The sequence below is a fragment of the Emydura macquarii genome, unplaced genomic scaffold (assembly GCF_026122565.2).
Source record: "Emydura macquarii macquarii isolate MOO-44397 ecotype Brisbane River unplaced genomic scaffold, CSIRO-AGI_Emac_v2 contig_1253, whole genome shotgun sequence".
Taxonomy (NCBI): Eukaryota; Metazoa; Chordata; order Testudines; family Chelidae; genus Emydura; species Emydura macquarii.
Genome location: NW_027131390.1, coordinates 75,946,534 through 75,970,339, shown reverse-complemented (window position 1 = coordinate 75,970,339; position 23,806 = coordinate 75,946,534). Strand labels below are relative to the sequence as shown.

The window sequence follows — 23,806 nt, the reverse complement described above, 5'->3', positions numbered from 1 at the left end:
CTGGAAAAATCAGTGAGTTATAAATAGTTATCAGCCAATTTTCTGTCATTCAGGCAAGAGAACAGCTTCTGCTAGGTTGATAATTTACATGTAATATTGCTTTGCAGTGAGACATTTACTTTTCTGATATTTTTATATGATTGATTAATATACTTTGTTATGGAAATAGATTCTTAAGATAAAAATAATTGAGATAATCTAGGGGTCAAATTGCTTGATACAGAGCTAGATAGCTACATTTTATATATATATATATATATATATATATATATATATATATATATATAAACATCATTACCAGAGGTTGCTGAGAGGCTATTGATGCCTTATTAGATAAGGTTTAGATAGATTACCTGCAGTACTAAACAATTTATGGAGCAAAGAAAATAGGTTTCTCATACTGTATAGAAATGAAACATCACAATTTTTTGAGATTTCTCTGTAGCCTTGGAAACAATATGGGAGCGATGACATCAGCAACAATTATGTGCAATTTTTATCTTTAGTTTATCACCAAGGTAACCAGAACAGGTTTTCCTGCTTGAAATTTTAAGAATGCCTTGGTTCTGTATAAAGCAAGCATGCATGAAGCATACGTTTAGAAAGCCTGCTAAAATTGCATTCTGTTTCCCTTTTAAAATGGTTAGTGTTTGAGTCAGGATTTAAATTGTGGTCCGTCAGGATTTAAATTGTGTAAACTCATCTTTTTTTTCCTGTAGCAGCTGCAAGTAAATGAAGCCTTAGCGGTTGGTTTGAATACTCTAAATACTGGAAGAAAGAAGAACATTTCTTTGCTTTTGCTTTAACTAATCTTAAACAGCGAATATTCTGTTGATAACTTTTCAGTCTCAAAAAATAATCCCAAAAGAACTGTAGGGCAAATATTGCAAATTGCACCCCAGCACCCTGGGAGGATTCACTGTCTGGGGAGGACACATGGTGTTTTCATTGCTGCCTTCCTTTAGGGATGCCACCAAGGATGGGCAGCTTTAAACTGAATAATGGCTTCATAGGTGATCCACCAGTCAATGCTGTGTGGGGAATACATTGGATCGGTGCATCCCCTAGATTTCCTGGCCAAAGCTCTTCCTTGGTCAATATCACCCACTTTTGAGACTCTGCTGTCCAGTTGTGGGTCCCCATGCATCTTGCCCAGCTTCAGACTCACTCCAAGTAGGCTTTCCATTGCCATGGGTCCTGGGTTAGGTGGTGACTGAATCAAACCCATAGTATGGAGTAGAAGATCCTATAGTTTCTCTGCTTGTCTTCATGGAAAGGGAGATAGGGTTGGGACAGGAGACACAATACTGAGGAAAAAAACATTCAGACCACATGGTTTCTCATCTACCTTTGACTGGATATTACAGGAAAGCATTTTAACAGCACGAATGTAAGTAGTATCCATCATGATCAAATGATGGATGTAAACACCAAGCAGGAAAATGTGCAAGGTGAAGCTTTGGAATAAATTAGATGAATTTTAGGAATAAACTCTGAAGACAAGAGGTTAAAGCCATATCACATTGGCTACTTATTTAGGTGTCTGTAAGTGGATTTAGATGTCTAACTTTAGGTACCAACATTTGCAGATTTTGGCTACCATGTTCAAATTTCCAAACATAAGTCCCTCAGTTGCATTCACATGTATAAACAGGTAACTGCACACAGATAATGTACATTTGTGTTTACATGAAGTCATTGTGGACTCAGATAATGACTTTTTCAGTTAACCACTTGTGCATGCAATTTTCTATTTTATGTGTGTGAGTATTTAAGTGTACACTCAAGTATCTTGCAGACACAACACAGGCTTTGATATCTGAAAGAAAAGGATCCAGTTCTACTTCTGTCTTGACTTCAAGAAGAGGAGTGTCTACATATCAGGCCCTTAGCCCTTTGGGTTCCTGAATTAGAAACATACTTCACAGCCTCTGGTTAATATTTGAGTCCAGTGGCCCATATCATTGTTTATAGTTTATAATGAACTGAGTCAAGAAAATTAAATTAGGTCTTTTTGTGTTTAAAAATGATAATCCCCTTGCATACTCTAGTACTTCAGGCTGAATGCATACCTCACATATCCCACAATACTAAAGATTTTCATGGAGTGTAATTGAAAAATAGATGCATTTCTCAGAAATAGAATATTGATGTTACATCTATAAAGGAATTAATTTACTGACTGATAGCTGGGGAAAAAAATAAGGCTCAGCTTTATAGATACTAGTCACATTTTAACAAGATTGTAATTGTCTTTAGGATTGCCGTTAACACATGCTTGTTCTTTTATATTTGTAGCATATAGTTCCAGAATGTATATGTGCTTTGATCTCTGAAGTAATTTCCAGAACTATATAGTAGTAAGTAATCACAATATTTGAAAGCATATTTGGTGAGAAGGAACAGTTCATTGAAAAATATTGATTTGTCTGCTACAGTTATCAGTTTGATGAATGCTTAAATTGTAGGTAGCATATTTCATCATTACTGTTAATTAGTGCAATAGTAATGCTCTGAGCATATCTACATGTTTACTATTAACAATTAGTAGCTTATATTTCTTTTCTATCACAACTGTAATCATAAATTCAAATTCATAAAAACTCAAGAGAAAAATTTATTAGCGTAGATGTTGGTTATAAATCCCTATAACTGTGGTATTCAGGAACTAATGATGAGTTTAGTGGCTTATATTACCTTAATGAAGACCCTAGAACCTAAAGTAGATTTTCGTTACGTTTTGTCTCAAGGGTTTTTCCATTAGATGCAAGGTCATCACTGCATGGGGGCCAAGGAGGATACCTAAGTTCTAGGTGAGACATCAGAAATACTCTACCTATGTGCAGTGACACCCCAGTGTTGAGTGTGTTAGAAATAGGCAAACAGAAATGTGATCAGCTTGAATTATTGCTGGATGTTAGGAAATGGAGAAAAAGGAAAAAGTGATAAATAATGACAAGGACAGAATGAATTGGGTCACTTGGTCAACTGGGATTGAGCAATATGTGTGCTTTACAGCTAAATGTGAGATCATACACCTAAGGACAATGAATAAAGGCCATACTTACAGGCAGGGCTTAAAAACAGTGACCTTTAAAAGGATTTAGGGGCCCTTGTTGATAAGCAACTGAATATGTGCTCCAAGTGTGATGATGTGGCTAAGTGGACTAACCTGATCTTTATATGTATAAACAGAGACTAGTGAAAGAGTAGGGAGGGGATACTGCTTCTGTATATGGTATTAATGAGACCATTGCTGGATTAACATGTCCAGTTTTGTTGCCAACACTTAAAAAAAAAAAAAAAAAGAATTCAGAAAAGTGGTGCAAAAATGGCCTGAGGGCTAGAAAACAGTCTTTACAATGAGAGACTTAGTTGAAGTGGACAAAAATCAGGATGAATTTCTCACAGTTTTTTGTAACTATATATATATTTCTTAATTTCAGAAATTTTTGACCAGTTGTAATCAGCTTATCCTAGAGAAGATTAAGTGGGAACTTGATCATAATACCTATATGTATAGGAGACATCTGATATTTGAGGGCTCTCTAATCTTTCATATAAAGGCATAACAAAGTCCATAACAAGTGGCTCAAAGTTGAAGCTAAAAAATTCAAATAGGAAATAAGACAGCTTTTTTACAGTAAGGGTAATTAACCATTGGAACAGACTACTAAGGGATGTGGTAGATTCTTCATCATGAAGCCTTCTTCTAATAGATATACTTTGGTGCATCCAGAAGCTATTGGCTTTGTGCAGGAATCTTTGGGTGTGGTACTACAATTTGAATTAAGCAGGAGGTCAAACTTGATAATCAGGATGGACCCTTCTGGCACTAAAACCCGAGAGTCTATGAAAATACGATGAGAGTCCTGTGCACACTAAAGACTAACACATTTATTTGGGCATAAGCTTTCATGGGCAGAAACCCACTTTGTCAGATGCAGATGCAGTGGATTTCTGCCCACGAAAACTTATGCCCAAATAAATGTGTTAGTCTTTAAGGTGCCACAGGACTCTCGTTGTTTTGCTCTGGAACTTATGAAAATATAGACGCTGAAAATGGAAAATGGGACAAATAGGACCAGAGAAGATGCAAGTGGAAGAGAGATGACAGCTTTTGTTTTACCTGACTGCCTGACTCTAATATAATCTGAAACATTTCTACACTGAAGGACATCATGCTCTCTTTTGCACTGTACCTGCAGAAAGGAAAAATATTAAAAATTAAAGGCCAGCATGTTAGACCATACAGTTGTGGCTTTACAGCCACAGTCCCATGTTGGGTGGGGAAGAGGGTATAAGGACTCTGAGAGCTGGGGCAACACAGGCCGGAGCAAACCCTGTCATACTTTTTGAAAGGGTGCAGCATATAATCATCTTCTGTGCCAGCCTAGCTCTACTAGCCAGTGGGAAGTGAGATAGGGATATGACCTATTCCTTGCCCTCTTTGGCAGAGGTTAGCAGCCGAGTGTGCAGTACCATCCAGCAGCCCTGGAGCTAAGAAAGTTTCAGAATTAAAAAATGGTTACAGTATATTAGCCTTCCATTGCTATATAAGGCTAGAAGAGGGGATTTGATATTGTGCAACTTAATTTAGTAGAACTGGCCAGAATGCAACTCCTACATGTCTTTGTTTACAGAAAGTTAATAGTTTGTAGATTATCTCAGATTCCCTCTTATCAGACCTCTCGCACATTAGAAACAAGTGTAGAGAAGAGATGTACTGAATTACAAAAGGATAGCTTTATTTGGCTAGTTGATGAACCATGGTGTATTGCCAGCATGCAAACACATCAGACTTTTACAAGCAACATCTGCTTGAACTGTCTGGGGGGAGAAAAAGCTAGAAAACATCCTACAATGAAAACAAAAGCAGAGATCTGATCTGATGAAAGTGAGTATAATTTCCTTTAATGTTTAGCCAATCTATATATTATTTAATATTATCGTGCATCATGTAATGTACCAACATGATGTGCTGAGAGGAGATCACATACTCACATAACTCAGTTCCAATGGTGAACCTACAAAGAGAATAGTGTGCTTTTTTTCCTTCTTACCTGATTTTTAAAAAAATTCTTTTTGCATTTTACATTAGAAATTAAGATCTTGTCAACCCTGGTTGGTTGGTTGTTTTTCTGGAAGACTCCATAGATGAATGGAGGGTCTGCTTATCTCAAACACCTGAAAAACAGTTGGCAGAGAAGCTCAATATCTGTCTAGCCAACTGAAGAATGAGAAAGCACTCTGTACTGTGTCAGGAACTGGGGCGTGGGTGGTCATGTCCAGTGGTTAGAACTGTAGGTGGTCAGGATTGAGGGGTCAAGCCAGAGTCAGTAGCCTGGGTCTGGGTCTGGAGCTAACAATCATGCCAAGGTCAGTAGCCAGGAACTGAAGCCAAGGGTTAAGCTGGAATCGACAGCTAGGAACCAGAGCTGAGGGTTAAGGTTTATATCCCAGTCTAAGGGCCAAACACATTCTCAAGGATGATGATAAGAGACTGTGGGTGTTACATGTGAATCTGCATTAATCTGCAGCATTGCAACGGTGCTGTGAAATGATTTCCACATACTCTGCCACCTTTTCAAAGCCCTTTCTGTAGAGCGAAAAGCGAAAGCTAAAGAAAGGAAAATGTCTGTTAAAAATCAAAACAAACAACTTGAGATTCCATTGCTGGGAGATAAAATACCCAAGTAGACTTGATTATAGCTCAAAGCATTCCCTGGGGATGGTGTGTGCAGATCATGGTATGAGCACCAAGAACTTTTGTCAATAGTAGCCCAAAAAACATTGATCTCATAATGATCTTTCATTGTTCAAGAGCAAGGTTCTTTTCTTCTGGACTGCAATACATGCACTTAGCTACGTGTTGAGTTATGTTAAGTCTATGCATCTCCAGGCCTACAATTAAATTTAAATTGCTGATTTCATCTTTACATTTATCATACTTTCACTGATGACTTTTCTTTACAGCCAATCCTTGTTTTGCCACTGACTTCAGTGGGTTAAAGATTGGGCCCCTGCAACATTTTAAGACTGCTGTATTGTGGTGTTTGAGCTGAAAACCAGTAAGCTCCTATTATGCCATTGTCATTCAAATTGTATTTGACTTCTTTGGGTACTCTTTGTTTTAAAAATTTGAAGTGAATGCACTCTTCGTGAAAGTGAGTGATTGACAACACTGGCACAATTTAGGTTTATTGTGGGCAGGCATTGTAGAAACCTTTTCACATAGTTCAGCTATTGAATTTGTCCCGTGACCCTTCTTATACCATTCCACAACCTCTTGTGAATGGAGACAGCCAAACACACCACACTGCATAGTGCTTTTGTATTGTGAATTGTGAGGTGGCATAGCCCACCTCCAGAAGCTTTGATTAGCTAGAGGTGGGAGAGTGTGGAGGGGGTTACTGCCCTCCAGAGTTTCTGAAAGGACTGCCCCCTATTGTGTCTTATCTAATACGTTTTAAAAAATGTAACCCTGTTACTATTTCTTCCATTAGACTTTCTTTCCTTTCCTTCTATTCCATTTTCTTTCTTTTTTTTCTTTTCAGACATCATGGTGTAATTTTGTGTATGTAACCTCTATGTCCTAGATCTCTTACACACTCCTATGCTTTTTGCTTTCACTTATTGTGTCCTGCTTTTTTTTAGGACCCAATACTGTTACCTTCAACCGCACTGAATAGTACCTCACTCTGTGACTAGTCCCATGAACCCGTACTCCATGTGAGTGAGGATGGCAGAATCAGGTCCTTAGATTCCAAATTGTTCAAGGGAGTGAATAGCCTTTGGTAGGGCTGGCCCTAGACCAAATGGCACCTCAGGCAAGCAGTGTCCTCGGTACCTCCCCCTCTATTTGTTAAACTTATGAATACCTTATTTTTTTATTGCTTTTTTAGCTCATTTCTTGACTTTGATGCATGATTTGCATTCATGATTTATCCCTGTCTGTATTTATTCATGCATTATATAAGCAAATAAAAAAAAAATCATTTCCTGTAAGCTTATAGAAACTTTTTAATTTTAAGAATAACTGAAATGTACAAACATCAAGAAATCAAACTGTGCACCAACATTGGGTGGACCAGTATTAAATAGTTCCAGAGGGGTAGCTGTGTTAGTCTGTATACAGCAAAAACAACGAGAGTCCTGTAGCACTTTAAAGACTACCACATTCAATTTCTGCAGGCATAAGCTTTCGTGGGCTGCAACCCACTTCGTCAGATGCAAGAAATAGAAATCAGATGGGGGTATATATATACATCCAAGGGTAAGGAACAACAATGGGGAGGGTAGGTATTAGCAAGTCCATTCAGTTAGAGTAGAGGAGGCCTATTCACAACCGTTGATTAGAAGGCGAGAATGTGTGAACAGTGACAATTACTTCTTGTAATGAGATAACCATTCCAAGTCCCTATTGAGATCCAGTTTGATTGTGTCAAGTTTGCATATGAGTTCCAGCTCTGCAGTTTCTCGCTGAAGTCTGTTTTTGAAGTTTTTTTGTAGAAGTATGGCAACTTTCAAGTCAGCTACAGAATGTCCTGGGAGTTTGAAGTGCTCTCCGACTGGTTTATGGATATTATCATTTTTTATGTCTGATTTGTGTCCATTTATTCTTTTGCGTAGTGACAGTCCGGTTTGGCCAATGTACATGGCAGAGGAGCATTGCTGGCACATGATGGCATTACATTAGTAGATGTGCAGGTGAATGAGCTCCTTATGGTGTGGCTGATGTGGTTAGGACCTGTGATGGTGTCACTAGAGTCGATATGACAGACCCGACAAAGAAAACAACAGAACACCACTGGCCATCATCTACAGCCCCCAGCTAAAATCTCTCGAACACATCATTAAGGATCTACAACCTATCCTAGCAGATGATCCCTCACTCACTCAAGCCATGGGAGGCAGACCTATCCTTGCTTACAGACAGCCCCCCAACCTGAAGCAAATACGCACCAGCAACCATACACCATAAAACAAGAACACTAACCCAGGAACCTATCGCTGCAACAAACTCCGTTGCTAGCTCTGCCTGCATATCCATTATTATGGTGTCGTGCTTAGCTTTCCTGAGCTGCATCAGTATGTTATCAAGCAGCTTCCTTGGCATAAGATCAATCAATTCATTTTGAATTGTTTTGTGATAGTGATGGTCCATAGCTTCTTTACGAACTACTCGGCATAGGTGCTCACACATGACATCATCATATTTCCCAAGGAGCTTTACCAAACTGAGGAAATTACTGTTATGTTCAGTGAACAACTTATCCTACGAGCCCCGGAAAGCCAAATGATTCTTCGCAAGGAAGAGGGTAATTGAGATCAGATACTCAAGCACCCCAAGCCCAACGCTCCCCGAAGCCCGGCATCGGAGGTGGTCACTTGAGTTGCTTGCCCCTAAATCTGGCTGTGGTCTTTGCTTTAAAGTACCTAGCACTCATAGGGTATAATAAACAAACAAATAAATAATGGAGCTAATCAACATATTTTTCATGGAAACTTTTTTTGACCAAAAAAAAAAAAAAGACTTATTGACCAAAACAAACATTTTCATGGAAAGATTTTGGTCGACATATGCTGAGTTTTTTCATGAAAAAAAATGGAAACGGAAGACCTGGAAATCCTGGGTCTGTTGGGGTGGTGTCAGTAGGGCCCCTACACCTGGTGTGTTAGGAGCTGATTCTTCCCTCCTCTGGGACAGACCTCAGCCCTCCTGAGACCGGGAGAGGTGGTGAAGGTACCTCAGCAGACAGCTCTTGTGTGCATGGCTCCTGCCATCCCAAGTAGGGGCAGGTCACAGCATGGGAGCAGAATCACATGGTCCTCATGTGGGGTGTGGCTAGGCATCCAGATTTGCCTTAATCTGGCCCAGCTAATCTGTGCTCCTCTTCCCCATCAGAAAAATTACTTGTGGCTGCCTGGTCAGTATTCCTCCCCTTGACCCAGCTCATTTGCAGCTCCTAGTCTGAATGAACAGAAGCAGATCTGCTCTGCAGCACAGGAAAATACTGCTGTCAGCCATGTGGCCCAGATCAGGCCTGGTAAATAGGCTGGAAGTCAAAGTGAGTTTTGTGGTACACAAAGAACTCTGGATGGGGCATCTTTATGAATCCATCTGCAAGATTTTCACCTACATATTCTACTAAAGGCATTAATTTCAGATATAAATATACAATGTAATTGGAATGTTTTAATATTCTAACTACAGAATTGCAATGTCTAGATAATACTGTATGTATTTCAATCAGGCACAAAAGTATTACTGTCCCATATTTCTTTCTTTGGTAATTGGCACTCTCCTGCTTTGCAAATTCACAGAGCCATTGTTTTAATAGAAAAGTAAAATACTACATAGCAGTAAAGATGTGAACTGATTATAAATAAAAGAATCTTTCACAATACTTTCTCAATTTCAATTACAGCTGTTAATTTCAGTTGCTTCTTAACTTCAAAGGTTTTCATGAATAAATGAAATGCCATAGCATAACCATAAAGTTACTAGGTTAAATATACATGATGAAGCTCTGCCAGTGAAAATCAAAATTGTGTTTATTCATCTGCATCTGAAGGTTTTAATGAAATATAATACTTGTTTCTGTCTGAGTCAAGCTAGAAACTGAAACTGGAAACTGAAAGTAAATGACAGAAATAAATGATGCCTTGTCAGGTCCTGCAAAAAGCTAATGAAACCTTGCAGCTGCCAAACCAGTCTGAAACCAGTGGCCTGTGAATTGCAATGTTCAAGGGAAAAAGTCAAAGATAATCCAGATGTTCCCAAGCAGAACACTTTGCCATACTTTAACATCCATTTTACTGGTGTGTGTGAACTTAAACATTCATATATTTGAGTTTATTTTCTTAATGTTTCCTCTGAAGGTTATGATTTAACCTTCAAAATAATTAATATGCTAAATGCATACCTATTTATATGCATCATTATTACTTTATAAGTGACTCATGATTTGTTACACAAATACTGCTTTGAAACATTAGGCGTGATACATGAAAAGGAATCTCTTTTGGTCACCTCCTTATATTCTTCTTGAAATGCTTTGCTTCCAGTTATTTATATAGGGCTTCTTGAAACGCGAAAGATGTTTTCTGCATAATTCTGAAACTGAATTTATCTGTTGACATAGGTTCTTGCTCATTACTATGCCAACTGCCAAAAAATGTTCATGGCTGGAGACTTGCCAACAAATCCTGATTAAAATTTTAGTTTGAAAAATCTGTTTGTTATCTTGTTCACCCATTTTTCTCTTACAGCTGCAGGAAAAAAATCCTCTCCAGCTGTCAGTCAAAACCTCACAAGCCAGCCGGAGTCTAATTGTTAATCTGTTTTTTGCCTCTTCAGTGGTGGTGAAGAAATATAGCCTGAAATCACAAAGAGAAGAGGGCCAATGTGGCTTTATGATTCTCAAAAACCTTCCCGACTATCATTTGTTTCTAGGAAGTGAAAAGAAAGAAAACAAATGTCCGATCTATATTTTACTGGATCAGGAGAATGAATCATACAAACTCAGGGAAAAAAATACCTTATCTCTCTATAGTGTTTTCGGCAATAAATATTCCACAGTCTTATCAGTATATTTATCTATTTAACTTGCATCTCAAAATATACATATTATATTCCATGGCATTCATCTCAGACTTAGTAGCATATGCACTATGAAGTGTCAGCGTGAGAATCCCAGTGGTGGAGAAATAGCTGCTGGCTCTGGAATTGTAATTAAAAGATAGTGAAACATATACAAGTGTTTTATTTCCAGTGCTGATACTCTTAACTGATTCTGGTCTGTCAATACCTTTCAGTCTAACCTGAGGGCAGCCATTTCTTGTTAGAATTAAGGGAAATCCCACATGATTTGAACTGGCATATCTTTACTGCTCAGGAGTGATCATGATCTGGATTCATTTAATCTGGATGTTTTTGTTTTCTGCACATTTAACCTTCATATTGGACCAAAAATCACCCAACTATTTCCATACTGGGGACTTGGAGACCCCCTAGTATGTCAAAATTGGAGAAAAAACAAAAACAAAAAAACCCCACATGGGATGCATTTAAAACTGATTTTATTGAAGCCAGTGAAGAAGTTAAAACTTTCCTAGATTCAGAACATAGTGCTTGTGTTGGGGTCTAATTGACCCCAGGATTAAACATGTTTTTTAAAGAGCTATTCTATACAGGTGTCAGGGTCTAACTGGCTCCATGTTTAGGTAATGAAAATAGATAGCAACAGCAACACTGTAAAAGGCACAGACACAGCAAAGTGGCTGTAAATGGCCCAGTACTTCCAACAAATGGAACAAATAGGTGACATGTTCTGAACATACACAATTTTTACACTTTGCATGTTTTTAATGTATTTTTCTGTCTTGTTCTTTGGAGCAGGTGTAATATCTTCCTTTTTCTTATGCTCTGGATCAGTACCCAGCACACTAGATGCTGATTCCCTAGAAGCCTGAGACCAGGCTGCCACGTTCCTTACCTGCACCAGTGGTTTCACCATTTCTGTATCGAGGTCCCTGAGAAACAGCTGCCTCTTACTCAGAGATTTATTATGTCATGAGCAATTCAACAAAATCGAAATATATGCGTTCAGATATGCAGTGTGTATGTGCAATGCAACAGTGAGTCTTTGCCCCAGCAACAGCAACTGTCAAGTGTGGGCTTGCCAGAAAATGTATCTGACAATGGTGGCTTCCCCAGAAACTCTTCCTAGCAAGCGTAGCCTTCCCAGAAACTCAGTTTGACAGCGTTATCTTAGAAGAAATTCAATTTGCTGGATGACCCCCTGAGACAATTTTGGTGCATTTTTTGAAAAAAACAAACAAACCAACAACCCACTGAAACTCTGATGATAAAAACATTGCTGAAAGATTCATATAATCATATTATAATGGCTACCTCAAAATAAAAATAATTTGATGCTGGAATATCTGTATAATTAATTTGGGGGTCTAACTGACCCCGATACCGTTTGAGTGACTTTTTTTGCTACACTTAAAACCACAAAAGATATGCAGACAAAACCAATACCAACAGGCTGTCCTCATCATAGATAGAGAATACTTAGAGAAAGAATAGGCAGTGATTTGCCTGTCTTGCTTTATTTAAATTTTTGTATGGGTTTGTGACCCCCAAAGACCTTGGAAGTGTAGTACTTTCATTTTCCCTCTTGAATAACATTGAGGGGTCTAACTGACACCATTATTTTTTCAGTGACTTTTTTTGCTACACAAAACCCACAGCAGTTAGGATGATAAAACCAGTGCAGAAAGCTTGATCTCACCCTAATTTGAGAATACTTAATGTAAGAAGAGATACAGATTTGGCACAAAATTTGTTATTTATATTTTTGTGTGTGCTGTGGTCAGTAAGACCCCAAAACATGAAGAGGGTTAAATTGTGTGTTTACAAGGAGGGAAAGCAATGCTTCAAAAAGTGGGGAATGGAAAGCCTATACAGAAATGCACTGCTGTCACTCAAAAAAAGATGGAGGGTTGGCAGCAGCATTCTATCACTTTCCCTTTCTGTTCAAGCACTGGGAGAGAAGAATTGTTCAGGGTGCTTTGTGGAGAGGGCTTAGGTAGGGACTGGTATAACTAGGAAAGATGGGATGAAATTAAACAAATTAAAATGTCCTAACACGGAGGCCAGTTAGACTGCAGAAATGTCTCCCAAGCAGAGTGGTGAAAGCCTCATTGCTTGAAACATTTAAAAGCAGCAAGGACAAACACTAGAGCATTTACTGTATCGAGCAACCTTGCCCTGGACAGGGAGATGGAGAGAGAACCTGTCTTTCCTTTCTTTAGTTTCTGTGCCTCAGAATATGACTATATTTAAAGGCATGATCCAAAGGCCACTGAGGTGAATGGAAGATCTCCTATTGACTTCAAAAGGTTTTGGATCAGACTCCAAGGCTGCAAAAGGCAAGGATAATGTCCTTGGCCATACTTCCTTTGTAACACCTGGAAATTCAAGGAAAGGCTAGAAAAGTAAAGAATCCCACCCCTTATATCAAGCAGATGACTCTGCTATGAGAAGGGGGAAACAGAGACAGTGCTCCACTCTCTGGGGATGGAGTTTACCCAGAGGCTGATGAAAAAGATAGAGCTCCTGTGAGTGGGTCCCAGTGACAGCAGTCTTGTAGAGGTCCCAGCACTCACTGTTTTCCCTGGAGCTCAGAGAGACTGTTCAGGGTTGCTTATTTCTCTTGGTCATTACACATTGCTAGTGGGACCTCCATCTTTATCAGTTTGTGGCTTGTAAGTTTAGTCCACTGGTTGTAAGGTGCTTGGCAAATTTTCCAAGCCTGATTTGTGGGTGCATAGGTGCAGATAGGCATAAGAAAGGAGGAGCATGAGTGTGATCTATAGAAAGTAGGGCTGATTTAATAAACATTCAGAGATTTCAGTCAAATAATTTACTCAACAAATACTTTTTTGCAGTCTTCAATCAGCTCGATAGCTGGCCAAACGCTATTTCTTGAAAGTATTATTTATTAAATAGATGTAAAAATCATCAGATAATATTTTAACAAATATATTTTACTGCTATGTGACCAACTTTTTAGTAGGTTTCATATTTAAAAAGAATTAAATTCAAAGTGGATTGATAATAGTTTAATTAAATATAGTGCACAATTAACAAGGCACAACTGTTGTATTCTTTAAATTTCAGGACATATAGCTTTAGGGGGATTAGTGGCCTGGGTAGTGTTCATGCTGGTTATTAGGCTTAGTCCTTGGCCTAGTGGGTGATGGGAAAATTTTTCAAGCCCTTTGACAAATCCCATCAGGTGTTGTGAGAGACAGCATGTCTTGCCCGTTTCTTGTCATTATGGTCTTCTCTTTTACCTCCCTATATGGCCCTGGGGACATTTCAAATTTCATGTGACTGAGGCCATGGAGTGAGAGATCTTTTGGACTAGAAAAGGATGCTCATTCAGCAGTGACTACCTCTCTAGACAATCCTGCTCACTCAGGACTGGAATCTGTAAATGTGTATTTCTTGGGCTAAGGCCTTAGGCAACTCCCATTAAAGTCTATGGAAAGTCTGCCATACCGCAGGTAGAGGTAGGTACTCACTCCTACCGTGAGCAGTCTGATTAATTTCTGTGGGACTATTCAGAATAGTAATTCTTTGCAGGGTCAGACCTTAAGCTTGTGTGAGAACTTGTTAGGTATGCATTTCATTCAAATATTACTATTTACCTATTTTCATACAAGCCATTTGTATATGTAACCATTTGTAGTAGAATCTCATTATTATACATGATTAACTTTCCACTTTTTTATTGACTGTTCATCTTAGGAAATAGATATATATGTTTCATTTCTGTTTAAGTATAAACCTGGGAAATATCGACATAAATATTGTTTCTGGTTGTCTCATTTCAAATCATTCTAAGAAAATTCACAAGAAGCATGTACCTGGCTATGTTTGCCAGAGCCTGTTCACTGTGACAGGTGTTGATGTTCAGCTGCTAATTCCCCCATTAGAAACAATGTGGCAGGCTCTGATGATACAATCTGTTCATTGGGGACTCGTCCTGGTTTTCTTGTATAGAATATGTTGCTAAATTTATTGAAATAATTTTGAAAAGTGCATTTTGCTTTTCAAACATTTTAAATTTATTTAAAAAAAAAGTATTTAAAATCTCAAGCAGTTATTTTCCCTTTGTGTGTTATAAATCTATTAACTCTGAGCTGTAATTAGGCGCACAGTTTAACGTAAAGGACAAATGGTGCTCGCTGAACCACATCGCTGGTCTGATTGTGGTAAAATGACCCATTTGGTTTTACCAGCTGTGACTTTGGAGGCACACTGAATGACAGAAAACACATTAAACTCAACAGATCAAAACATTTTCAGCACATACTCCCTATTACTGATTGTTCAGAATCAATTCTTCTCTGGGGCTAAGCTTGCTAATGTCTTCATGTTCTAAGGAGCACTGAACTTTAAAAACTGTGTGTGTGTGTGTGTGTGTGTGTGTGTGTGTGTGTGTGTGTGTGTGTGTGCGTGCGTGCGTGTGTGTGTGTGTGTGTGTATCCATATAGGCTCAATGGAACAGTCTTCACTCATACAAAACTCCCAGAAAGTAAGTACAGCAATCAGGTAGATAATGCAATGAGAGGAGGACAATATCCATCCACAGAACAATGTTTCTGTCTAGGGAAATGGAATATTTGGTATTGGTCTAATTATAAATGATAGAAAGGTAAGGACTAGGGGAAAAAAGGCACGGACTCAAGAAATAAATGGTTGATCACCCTTCTTGCATCAGAAGAGAACATTTTCACAATGCATTTAGAAAGGCCTAGCTACACTAGCGCATGCCATGAACTTCATATCTACTTCCTGCAATTATCCATCACTTATATTGGAAAATAAGCTGCTATTGTCCTTGAGCTCCTTATATTGGCAAGGATGATTAAATTGGTCCCATGTGCTATCTTTGTGAACCAGGAGAAGAATAGCATAAGATACGTCAGCCAGTTACTAAGACATAGATATCTAGTTTTTCTGTGAATGTGTACAATATGCTGCAGAAGCTGCCAGTTACTAATGAAGTCCAATGACATAAGCTGATGAAGGACATGCCATTAATAGAACAACACATGTTGGATATAACATAATCTTGAGACACAAATGACCGTAGATCCCTATTTGGGCCAAAGTAGCAGGAGAAGTGCTGTATTTGGCTATGATTCAACACATAACACAGTATGTGCCACATAAATTGTTTGACGCAGTTACTTTATATTTCATACATCCAGTGTAATAAATCACAGAATTTTTAATTGATTATTAGTTTCAAACTTCAGGAAAGTTACATTATACTCAAAGGAAAACTAAATTCTTTTTCACATTTACTTATCCTGGAATATTGACCTATTTCTGTGTGCCTAACACTCAATAGTTGCCTTAGGGGTCTGTCTGTCTGCCTTTTGCAAGAACCTTTGCCTCTTCAGATGCTCTAAGATCCATGGTAATCCCCACCTTCACCATGCAGTGAAATGCAGTGAAACCTCTGTCCTAAGTAACATTTTGTCCTATCTAACTTTGGGACTTGCAAAGTGCCTTTCCACAGGATGGCAAGAACTTGTCCCATATATTGAAATGTCCATAAAAACTCTATAAGGATCCTTGGTGATTACTGTGTGTTCAAGCCATTCTAATTTTTAAAAATTCTACTATAAAAAGAAAAAGTAAGCTAACACTCTACTGCAAAAGAAGGCCATTGCTTAGCTTTCTCCAGCAGAGGCTGAGCTGCTACAGCCTCAGGACTGATCAGGAGACGTCTGGTGACAGCTGAGTCACTTACAGCTACCTGATTCCTCTTGGGGTAGAACAAACAGGGGACAAGGTGCTTCTCTAAGGGAGAAAGAGAAAAGGGCATCTCTCTGATCCAGAGGGAAAATATGGTGGCTCCATTCTGGGAGAAGGGAAGACCAGAGTGATGATTTTGAAAGTATAAGTATTGAAAGTATGATTTTGAAAGGGGAGTAGCTTTATCAGTGCTAGAATTGTCTTTAAAATCTCCTATTAGTGAGTCCAGGAGGGACGCTTCAGCCCAAGGTCTGCAGCCAAGAAAAGTTCTGAGCACTGGAAATGCTGAAGGTCAAAGCTGTGTTTAGCTGGATTGCTAAAATTTGGATAGTCATGTTAGTCAGTCTTGGAAAGCCTGTGTGTGCTTAAAATCATGCAAGATGTTAACACAGTAAGTTCTTAACATCATCTGCACACTTAACATCATGATAAAGGGGTTGGAACACTTGAATGTTATGGTATGTTTAGGGTAGTTTTTAATTTGAGTTCAGTTAAGTCAGGATTAGCATGGCACAAGTGAGGTTCGCAGTGCTGTGAAGCAAATGTTGCGTCACCAAGTGAAGCTAAGCAAATCTATGTTCCAGTCACCTAAGAGGAACAAGGGAGCCAGATATCCTGGCAGTGAGGGATAGCTGAAAGAGTCAGAGTTCCAGTTTGCAGGAAAAAATACAGGTCTGGTCATAGGAGATACATCCATAAAGCAAGGCTGATGACTACTGGAAGAGAAAACTGTCAAGCACTTGAGAAATCCCATTTGGGAAGGACTTTTATTACTAAATTTTGTGTATTGTTACTAGAATTGCTACAATTGTATTATCTCTTCTGTAGCATAACATGACTCTCAGTTAACTGCATTACATGTTAGTCAGCCTGCCCTTTACCTTATTTCAGCTGTTATTTTATTTAATCCTGCATATGTGGCCATTCATAGGGGAATCCGCTGAGAGCTAGGTGTCAGTAAAACTCCAGTAATTGGCATGCCTACATTTCTTGGCTTCACAGCTTATGGTGAGGTTACCACTGCTTCCAAGGAATCAGCCTGTAGAAGGCAATAGGGGAGTGCATAACGTTGTCCTTAAGTAAGAGAGCAGATCTGACTTAATGTGAGAGGCAAGTGAATTGGCTTTTTCTGAACACACATGAATGCAGAATGGACAGTAAGCCTGGGTTCAAAATTTCACTCAATGTTCCTCAATATTGTGATTTTAAATCAGGCCTTAATGTTGCTTAAACATTGGTTATATTTGCTAAAGTAACTTGCTAGACTCACTGTGCAATGGACCGAGAGGCATCATTTCATCTACTGGGTAATTTAAATAGTAGAAGCATATAAAGTTGTTAATAATATCTTGCACTTACATAGTATCTTTCATCAAAGGATCTCAATGTGCTGTACAAACATTAATTAAATGTAGCCTCTCAACATGCTTCTGGGGTGGGTAAACAGTATCATCCCCATTTTACAGATAGGGCAACTGAGACAGATTGGGAGACTTGTCTAAGAACACAGAAGCCAATGGCAGCGCTAGGAATAAAATCCAGGACTTCTGGCATCCAATTACGTGATTTAACTACAAAACCACCTTTCCAACATAGCCTAGATAATTAGAGAGAATTTAGGAATAACACAAAATTCTTCCATTAACAGATACAGAAATATTAGGCTCAATAAAACATCCACAAAGTCAGGGACTCATTAGTTACTTTATACGTGTCCATAGTTTATGATTTGGTGCATGGTATATTGAGAAGCCAGTAAAAGAAGAACCAGGTGCCATTGATGCTACCATAAAATGATGGCCATTTGTAGAAATCCTGTTGTTTTTACAGTTTTCTTTTAGCCAGAAAATAATCATGCAAATCGACAATAACATTTGGTTCACTGGTCTGTTCTTCCGCTGTGCAATCCTACCTGGGTCCATGATAACATCTGCAACCATGGGATGTATTAAAGTATATATATTTTACCCCGTGTTCTCTCATAAAGCTTCTTTTTAGAATATTCTTAGTAAAATAATGCTATGGAACTGACACTATCTGTGAACTATATTCTTTATATTAAACCCCATTATTTCCTTCATGAAAATAATCAGATGCTAGACTTTGAGGACAGTGTATACAAGAGCCTGCAAAAAAAATTCTTCATTAGCAACATTACATAGTTCATTAATACTAGCAAAACTTTTGACAAACCAGGCCTGGCTTTTGAATTTGCAGTAGAAATATACTTTACACTCAGACGCTGTAGTAATGGGTGTTGTTATCAGCTTTGATAGTCGGATAAAGCAGTGTTCCTGCAAACTAAAATATGTGGAGTCAAAGGTGAAATGACCAAAACCATACCTGTTATTATCCACAAGAAGGAGCAGCAGTCTCACAGCCACTCTGAAAGTACATTAGAGAGAGGCTTGGTTTTATCTGAAGTTCTAACCATTGTTCATTAGAAAGAGAGATTTTTGAAGCCTCTCTCTCTTTCAGATATAGGCTTATTTCTTGGTGTATCTTCTGAAAACATCTACTGTGCTTTGTGTTTGCATGTACAGTCACAGATTCTCTGATGTACACCAAGATATGAATATGGTTAATGGATGACAGGACTGAAATGTTAGTGTCATTACAAATAACCCATCACATGTTTTTCCTAATGGTAAATTTGATAAATGATGTTCACCTCAAACATTCTGAATTTCTTTACTTTGTGAAGAAAATTACACTCTCAGCATCTTCTGGAACAAAAGAGAAAAATAATAACATATTCAGCTCAGACAATGTGACAACCTGCAATGAAATGAGCTGACTGCATTTGTTTTGAATAGATACAGATGAATGAAAATGGTCCATTTATTACAAAGCCACATTGTCTTTTTTTAAACTATGTTTTGATTTTTTGAACTAGTAATTGTTAAATGGAGCTATTATTTGAATGTATATGTGTGAGAAATTCAAAGACTGCTAAACAGATTAGTACAAATTTACATTGCGTTTGTGTTGCTTGCTCTTTGTTTTCCAAAATGTTTTCAAACCATGTTTTGTTTTAGAGTGTGGACCTGAATTAAATGAACGTGATTCATGATGCAATGCAGACTATTCGTGAAGATTTGCTATTAGATTAAGCTAAAGTGTATGACTATTTTTGTCAGTTCAGTTACCTATGCTCCTTAGCATGGTGTCCTCAAATACAATAAAAAACAAATTAGAAAAGTTTTATAACAGACATTTCTTATGTTTATTCAAACATATTTGAAATCTTCAGTTGCTTGAATAAAGCTATGGAAGATACTGATCCAATGTGCTATGCAGGAAACTTTGTTTTGTTTTGTTTTTTTTACTGGAAATGGGCCTTATTCCATGAAGTTTGGATCTGGAAGAAGAACCAAACTTACCCAAAGTTTGAGAAGTTCCAAAATGGTTTTCTAATCTAGATCCTTCTTATGGAGATGGGTGTTAGCCACTAAGATTGTATCCAGATCTGAATTTCCTCAGTGTTCTCAGGAGTTTTGGATTTGGTGTTCCAATATGGGCCAATCTTTACTTTACTATATCATTTACTGTAGTGTTCAGTGGAGAAAGTAGTTATATGGAAACTAATATATGGCAGCATATTTGTTATTTCTAAGATTCTGGAGAGAGAAGGTAGGTGAGGTAATATCTTTTATTGAACCAAACTCTGCTGTTGAAAGAGACAAGCTTTCGAAACTGACAGATCTCTTCTTTGGGTCTGGAAAAGGAACAGAAGTTGGTCCAATAAAAGATAATACCTCACCCACCATGTCTCTCTCATATCCTGGGACAGACATGGCTACAGCAACACTGCATACAACAATGTGAGCTTCTGGATGCATTCTTTTGGGAGTCTCTGTTAATATGTAATGTAAGAAGTAATGAGTGGAAAATATTACTACAAAATTCATATGCTACATTTTTCATAGTTTTAACTCATTACATGGAAACATTAATCTCTAGGTTACCAGAGTGTACAAAGAGCAAGTCATTAATGATTGAAAGTTACCACCATTTGTTAATAGTCTCTCCCTTAGTGTTTAATATGTAGGTGTCCATTTTTCTGAAAATCACAATCATAATTGGTTATCTGAGTGGAGAGGCCAAGGACTGAATGAGCATGGAGACTGGATTAATTTATCAGCCTCAAAGGTGATCCCTTCAGTTTCAAGCTGAATGAAAGGGAACTGTGGGGAAGCTTGCTTGATGTGCACTATGCATCCTGAACTTGTCACCAGCATCAAAATCAATGACACAAAAAGGGGAAATTCATGAAGAGGGATGAGGAATTGTCAAAAAAAAAAATAAAAAATCCAAACTGAACGAAACAGGCATCCAAAGAACATAGACTGTTTGGACGTTCTCTTTTGTGTCTCCATTTTCCAGTGTTATCTTTGCTGAAAATCCATGAGAAAATTGCAACAACATTATGATTGAATATATCTGCCCTAATATTTAGAAGCTGAAACTGTGTGTATTTTTCAGAAATCCTCCTCCCACTTTGCTACATCCAGAAAAATGGTGCCGAGGATTCAACCACTTCATTTCACAGTGAGTGTTCCTTCCTTTTAAAAACTGTGTACTCTGCAAGGCCTTACAGAGTGACATGAAACTCTGGAAGCAGAATTTACTTGATACACACAGTTCTTTTGCTTGGTAGAAGGTTATAACAGAAACGATTTTCTCATAGATTGAAGACTGTATGTCATGTTTTGAAAACTGACCAGCTCAGTTTGATCTTTTCATGCAATTTGCTTAACAGCGGCTGTGAACCAAACCAATTTGACTAGCTTCTTGACTTATGAGGGACCCAGGGTGAATCTATTAACACACCTGGTTTGCTTGATGGCGTGGTGGTAAAGTTTGGTGGTATAGGAGATCTAAATGTGGTAGCAACATATGGGCTCTCCTTGCAGGGAAGGATTTTCTGAAGTAAATGATAGGCAATTAAAAATGAAAATTAAAAAGGAAAGGAACAAAGCAGTTGTCCTACCCTCCCTTCCATCCAATCTTGGATACCTCTAATAAATCAAAACCAGCAAAATATATTAAGTTAGGGACTGACGTGCTATCGAGGTGCCACCCAGCTTCAGCATGGGCTCCCCAATAAACCAAACTTATGTTTTGTTTGTTAATACAAGAAAACTTATCTAACTTATCTGTTATATCTGCATCACTTATCTGTTATCCTCAGATCCAAAACTCTTATAGCAACTTCCATTAATAAGCAGATATATTGCTCCATATCTTAGGACTTCATTCTGCACTACTATGTCCTAAACTGTAGACAATATTACCAATTCTTCATTGATTCAAGACTATTCAAGTTACTTAATGATTTAAATCACTTATTCCCAATGCTTCAGCTGAAATGCCACTCCTCAGTTTTTGTGTTTTCCCTTTGACTTTGAAAACCTGGTTAGGTCCGTTCTGTACCTGTGCTATAAATAATATATCCAGAAATCTTTTGAACTGGCAGTGGTACATGAACTGAGGCTGACACAGAGTTTCTGAAATTGGTCTTTCGGGGCGACTTCCCATTTTAGGAGATTGAAAATTAAGGGATTGAACCAAAGCTGATTTAAATCAATGGAAAGACTCCTATTGACTTCAGTGGTTTTTGGATCAGGCCATAAGGTAAGGCATAATGTACTGGCTGACCTACAGATGGTATCTACTATTACTGAAAATTAAAGGAGATTTTTTTTTTTTTGCTGAGGTGGTAGAACTCTGTGCATCTGTAGCAGATAGACATGAGTTCTGTTTTTCTAGGCTGCATGTGCCTGGTTTAACTAGTAACTATGTTGTACATTGTGATCACCAATTAATTACAAAGGATAAAAATCTTCCAAGTCCGCAATGGTTGGTGGTTAAATTTTCTTCCATATTGACAGAAAGCCCCTAAAATAGGAACGCTGAGGTGCTTGTGGTGGGCAGCCAATGTTTAGGAGAAAACCATCACCAACTGTCTAATATTCTCTGGGTATTGTGTAGACACAAGACAGTTGATAAACATGAGGACAGCGTTCCAGTGTTTGATACACCCTGCTTCAGCATTGTCTTCCACACTCTTCCTTCTTGATGCCTCATTCTTGGAAACCCTTTCTGACCTTGGGAACTATATAATAAATTAAACTTAACATTTCTTGACATTTATTCAAACTTTTAATTAAATATGAACACTGAAATCCAATCAGATATAAATGGCTATTTATAGAAGGAGTTAAAGTTTGATGTTTTATAGCTATATCCAGTGTAATACTTGTCCTGTCAGTTTTTTGATATCCTGAAATTATAAATGTTTAATCTGATCAGTTTTAATTATTCCCCTCCCCAACAGCTTTTTTTCCAAGTTTGTTGAACCTGCTTTGTGTTTTTACAGCAACATACACAATGAAGCAGTGAAGTGTACTGATAAGCAGCGTTTTAAACATAAATGATATCTGAAGCATTACAACAATTGTCATAAAATTGCCAATTTTGTAGCTAGACAAAAAACAACATTGGAATGGAATTCACTGTGATGTTGCCACATTTTTGTTTACTAGTTTGCAATCTCATGTGTTAGGTGAGGTTATGAAACATTTTTACCAAGGTTTCAATTTACATTTGTAAACTTTCATTTTTTTACAATAATAAAAACATCAGACTCTACAGCTGTGAGCCTTTTAGCCATTAGTGATAATTGGCTCATTTATATGTGTTAGTTATGCATTTGTCAATGCATAACTCATGACAGCTTAGTTATGATAAATTAAAAGCAATGATTATATAAATTCTGTACTGCCTTTTATCCATATGTTAGGACCTTGCCTGATGTTTCTGTCACCCTTGTGATGAGTGGTTGACTTTGTAGTAATTTCATTATCTACTTCTTTCCTGATGGCCAGCATCATTTGCATTACAAGCTTATCTGGTTCAGGTTGTGGTCCAGACCTATGTATTGACACAAAACAGAGCATGCTGCTTCAGCGAAGTGCACCTTTGATTTCAGTTCTGTTGGTATGTCATCCTTGCCAACACTGCCAAACTCAAGCAATGTAGTTACATTTCCATATTTCTGTGCCTTGTTCAGAGTAATAGCGATGCTCCAGATGAAATGCCAAAATGTTTTTCCTGTCCTGAGAGGCTTTTGTATTCTAATTATTCACTCACATATCACAGTAATTTCTAAAACTTCCAAGCTGGAAGGTCTAGTGTTAGTTCTCATCTAGCTCTTGAGACAATTGTAGGGAATAAAGGTAAGTTACTTTTGTTGACGTGAAATCCACAGAAAACTAGTGCAACTTGAGTTAATGATTTTGCTGTGAAATCCCAGGGGACACACAAGGCCAGGTAGTTTTTACCTGGATGTAGCTAGATGAGGTCATCACTCTTTCCTTTCCCTCACCTGGTGCTGACCTTGACTAGCTACACTGAGGTAAAAATTACAGTGCTTTATCTCCTCTAGGATTT

General features: G+C 38.0%; 1 protein-coding gene across 1 annotated transcript in view; it reads left to right on the top strand.

The window, feature by feature from the left end:
- The window catches only part of MYO3B (myosin IIIB), a 307,358-nt gene that overhangs the window by 75,793 nt on the left and 207,759 nt on the right, over positions 1-23,806 (top strand). Inside the window, exon 10 of the mRNA XM_067549868.1 lies at positions 20,837-20,902. Coding sequence (XP_067405969.1) covers positions 20,837-20,902 — 66 coding nt within the window. The remainder of the gene's footprint in view (positions 1-20,836; positions 20,903-23,806) is intronic.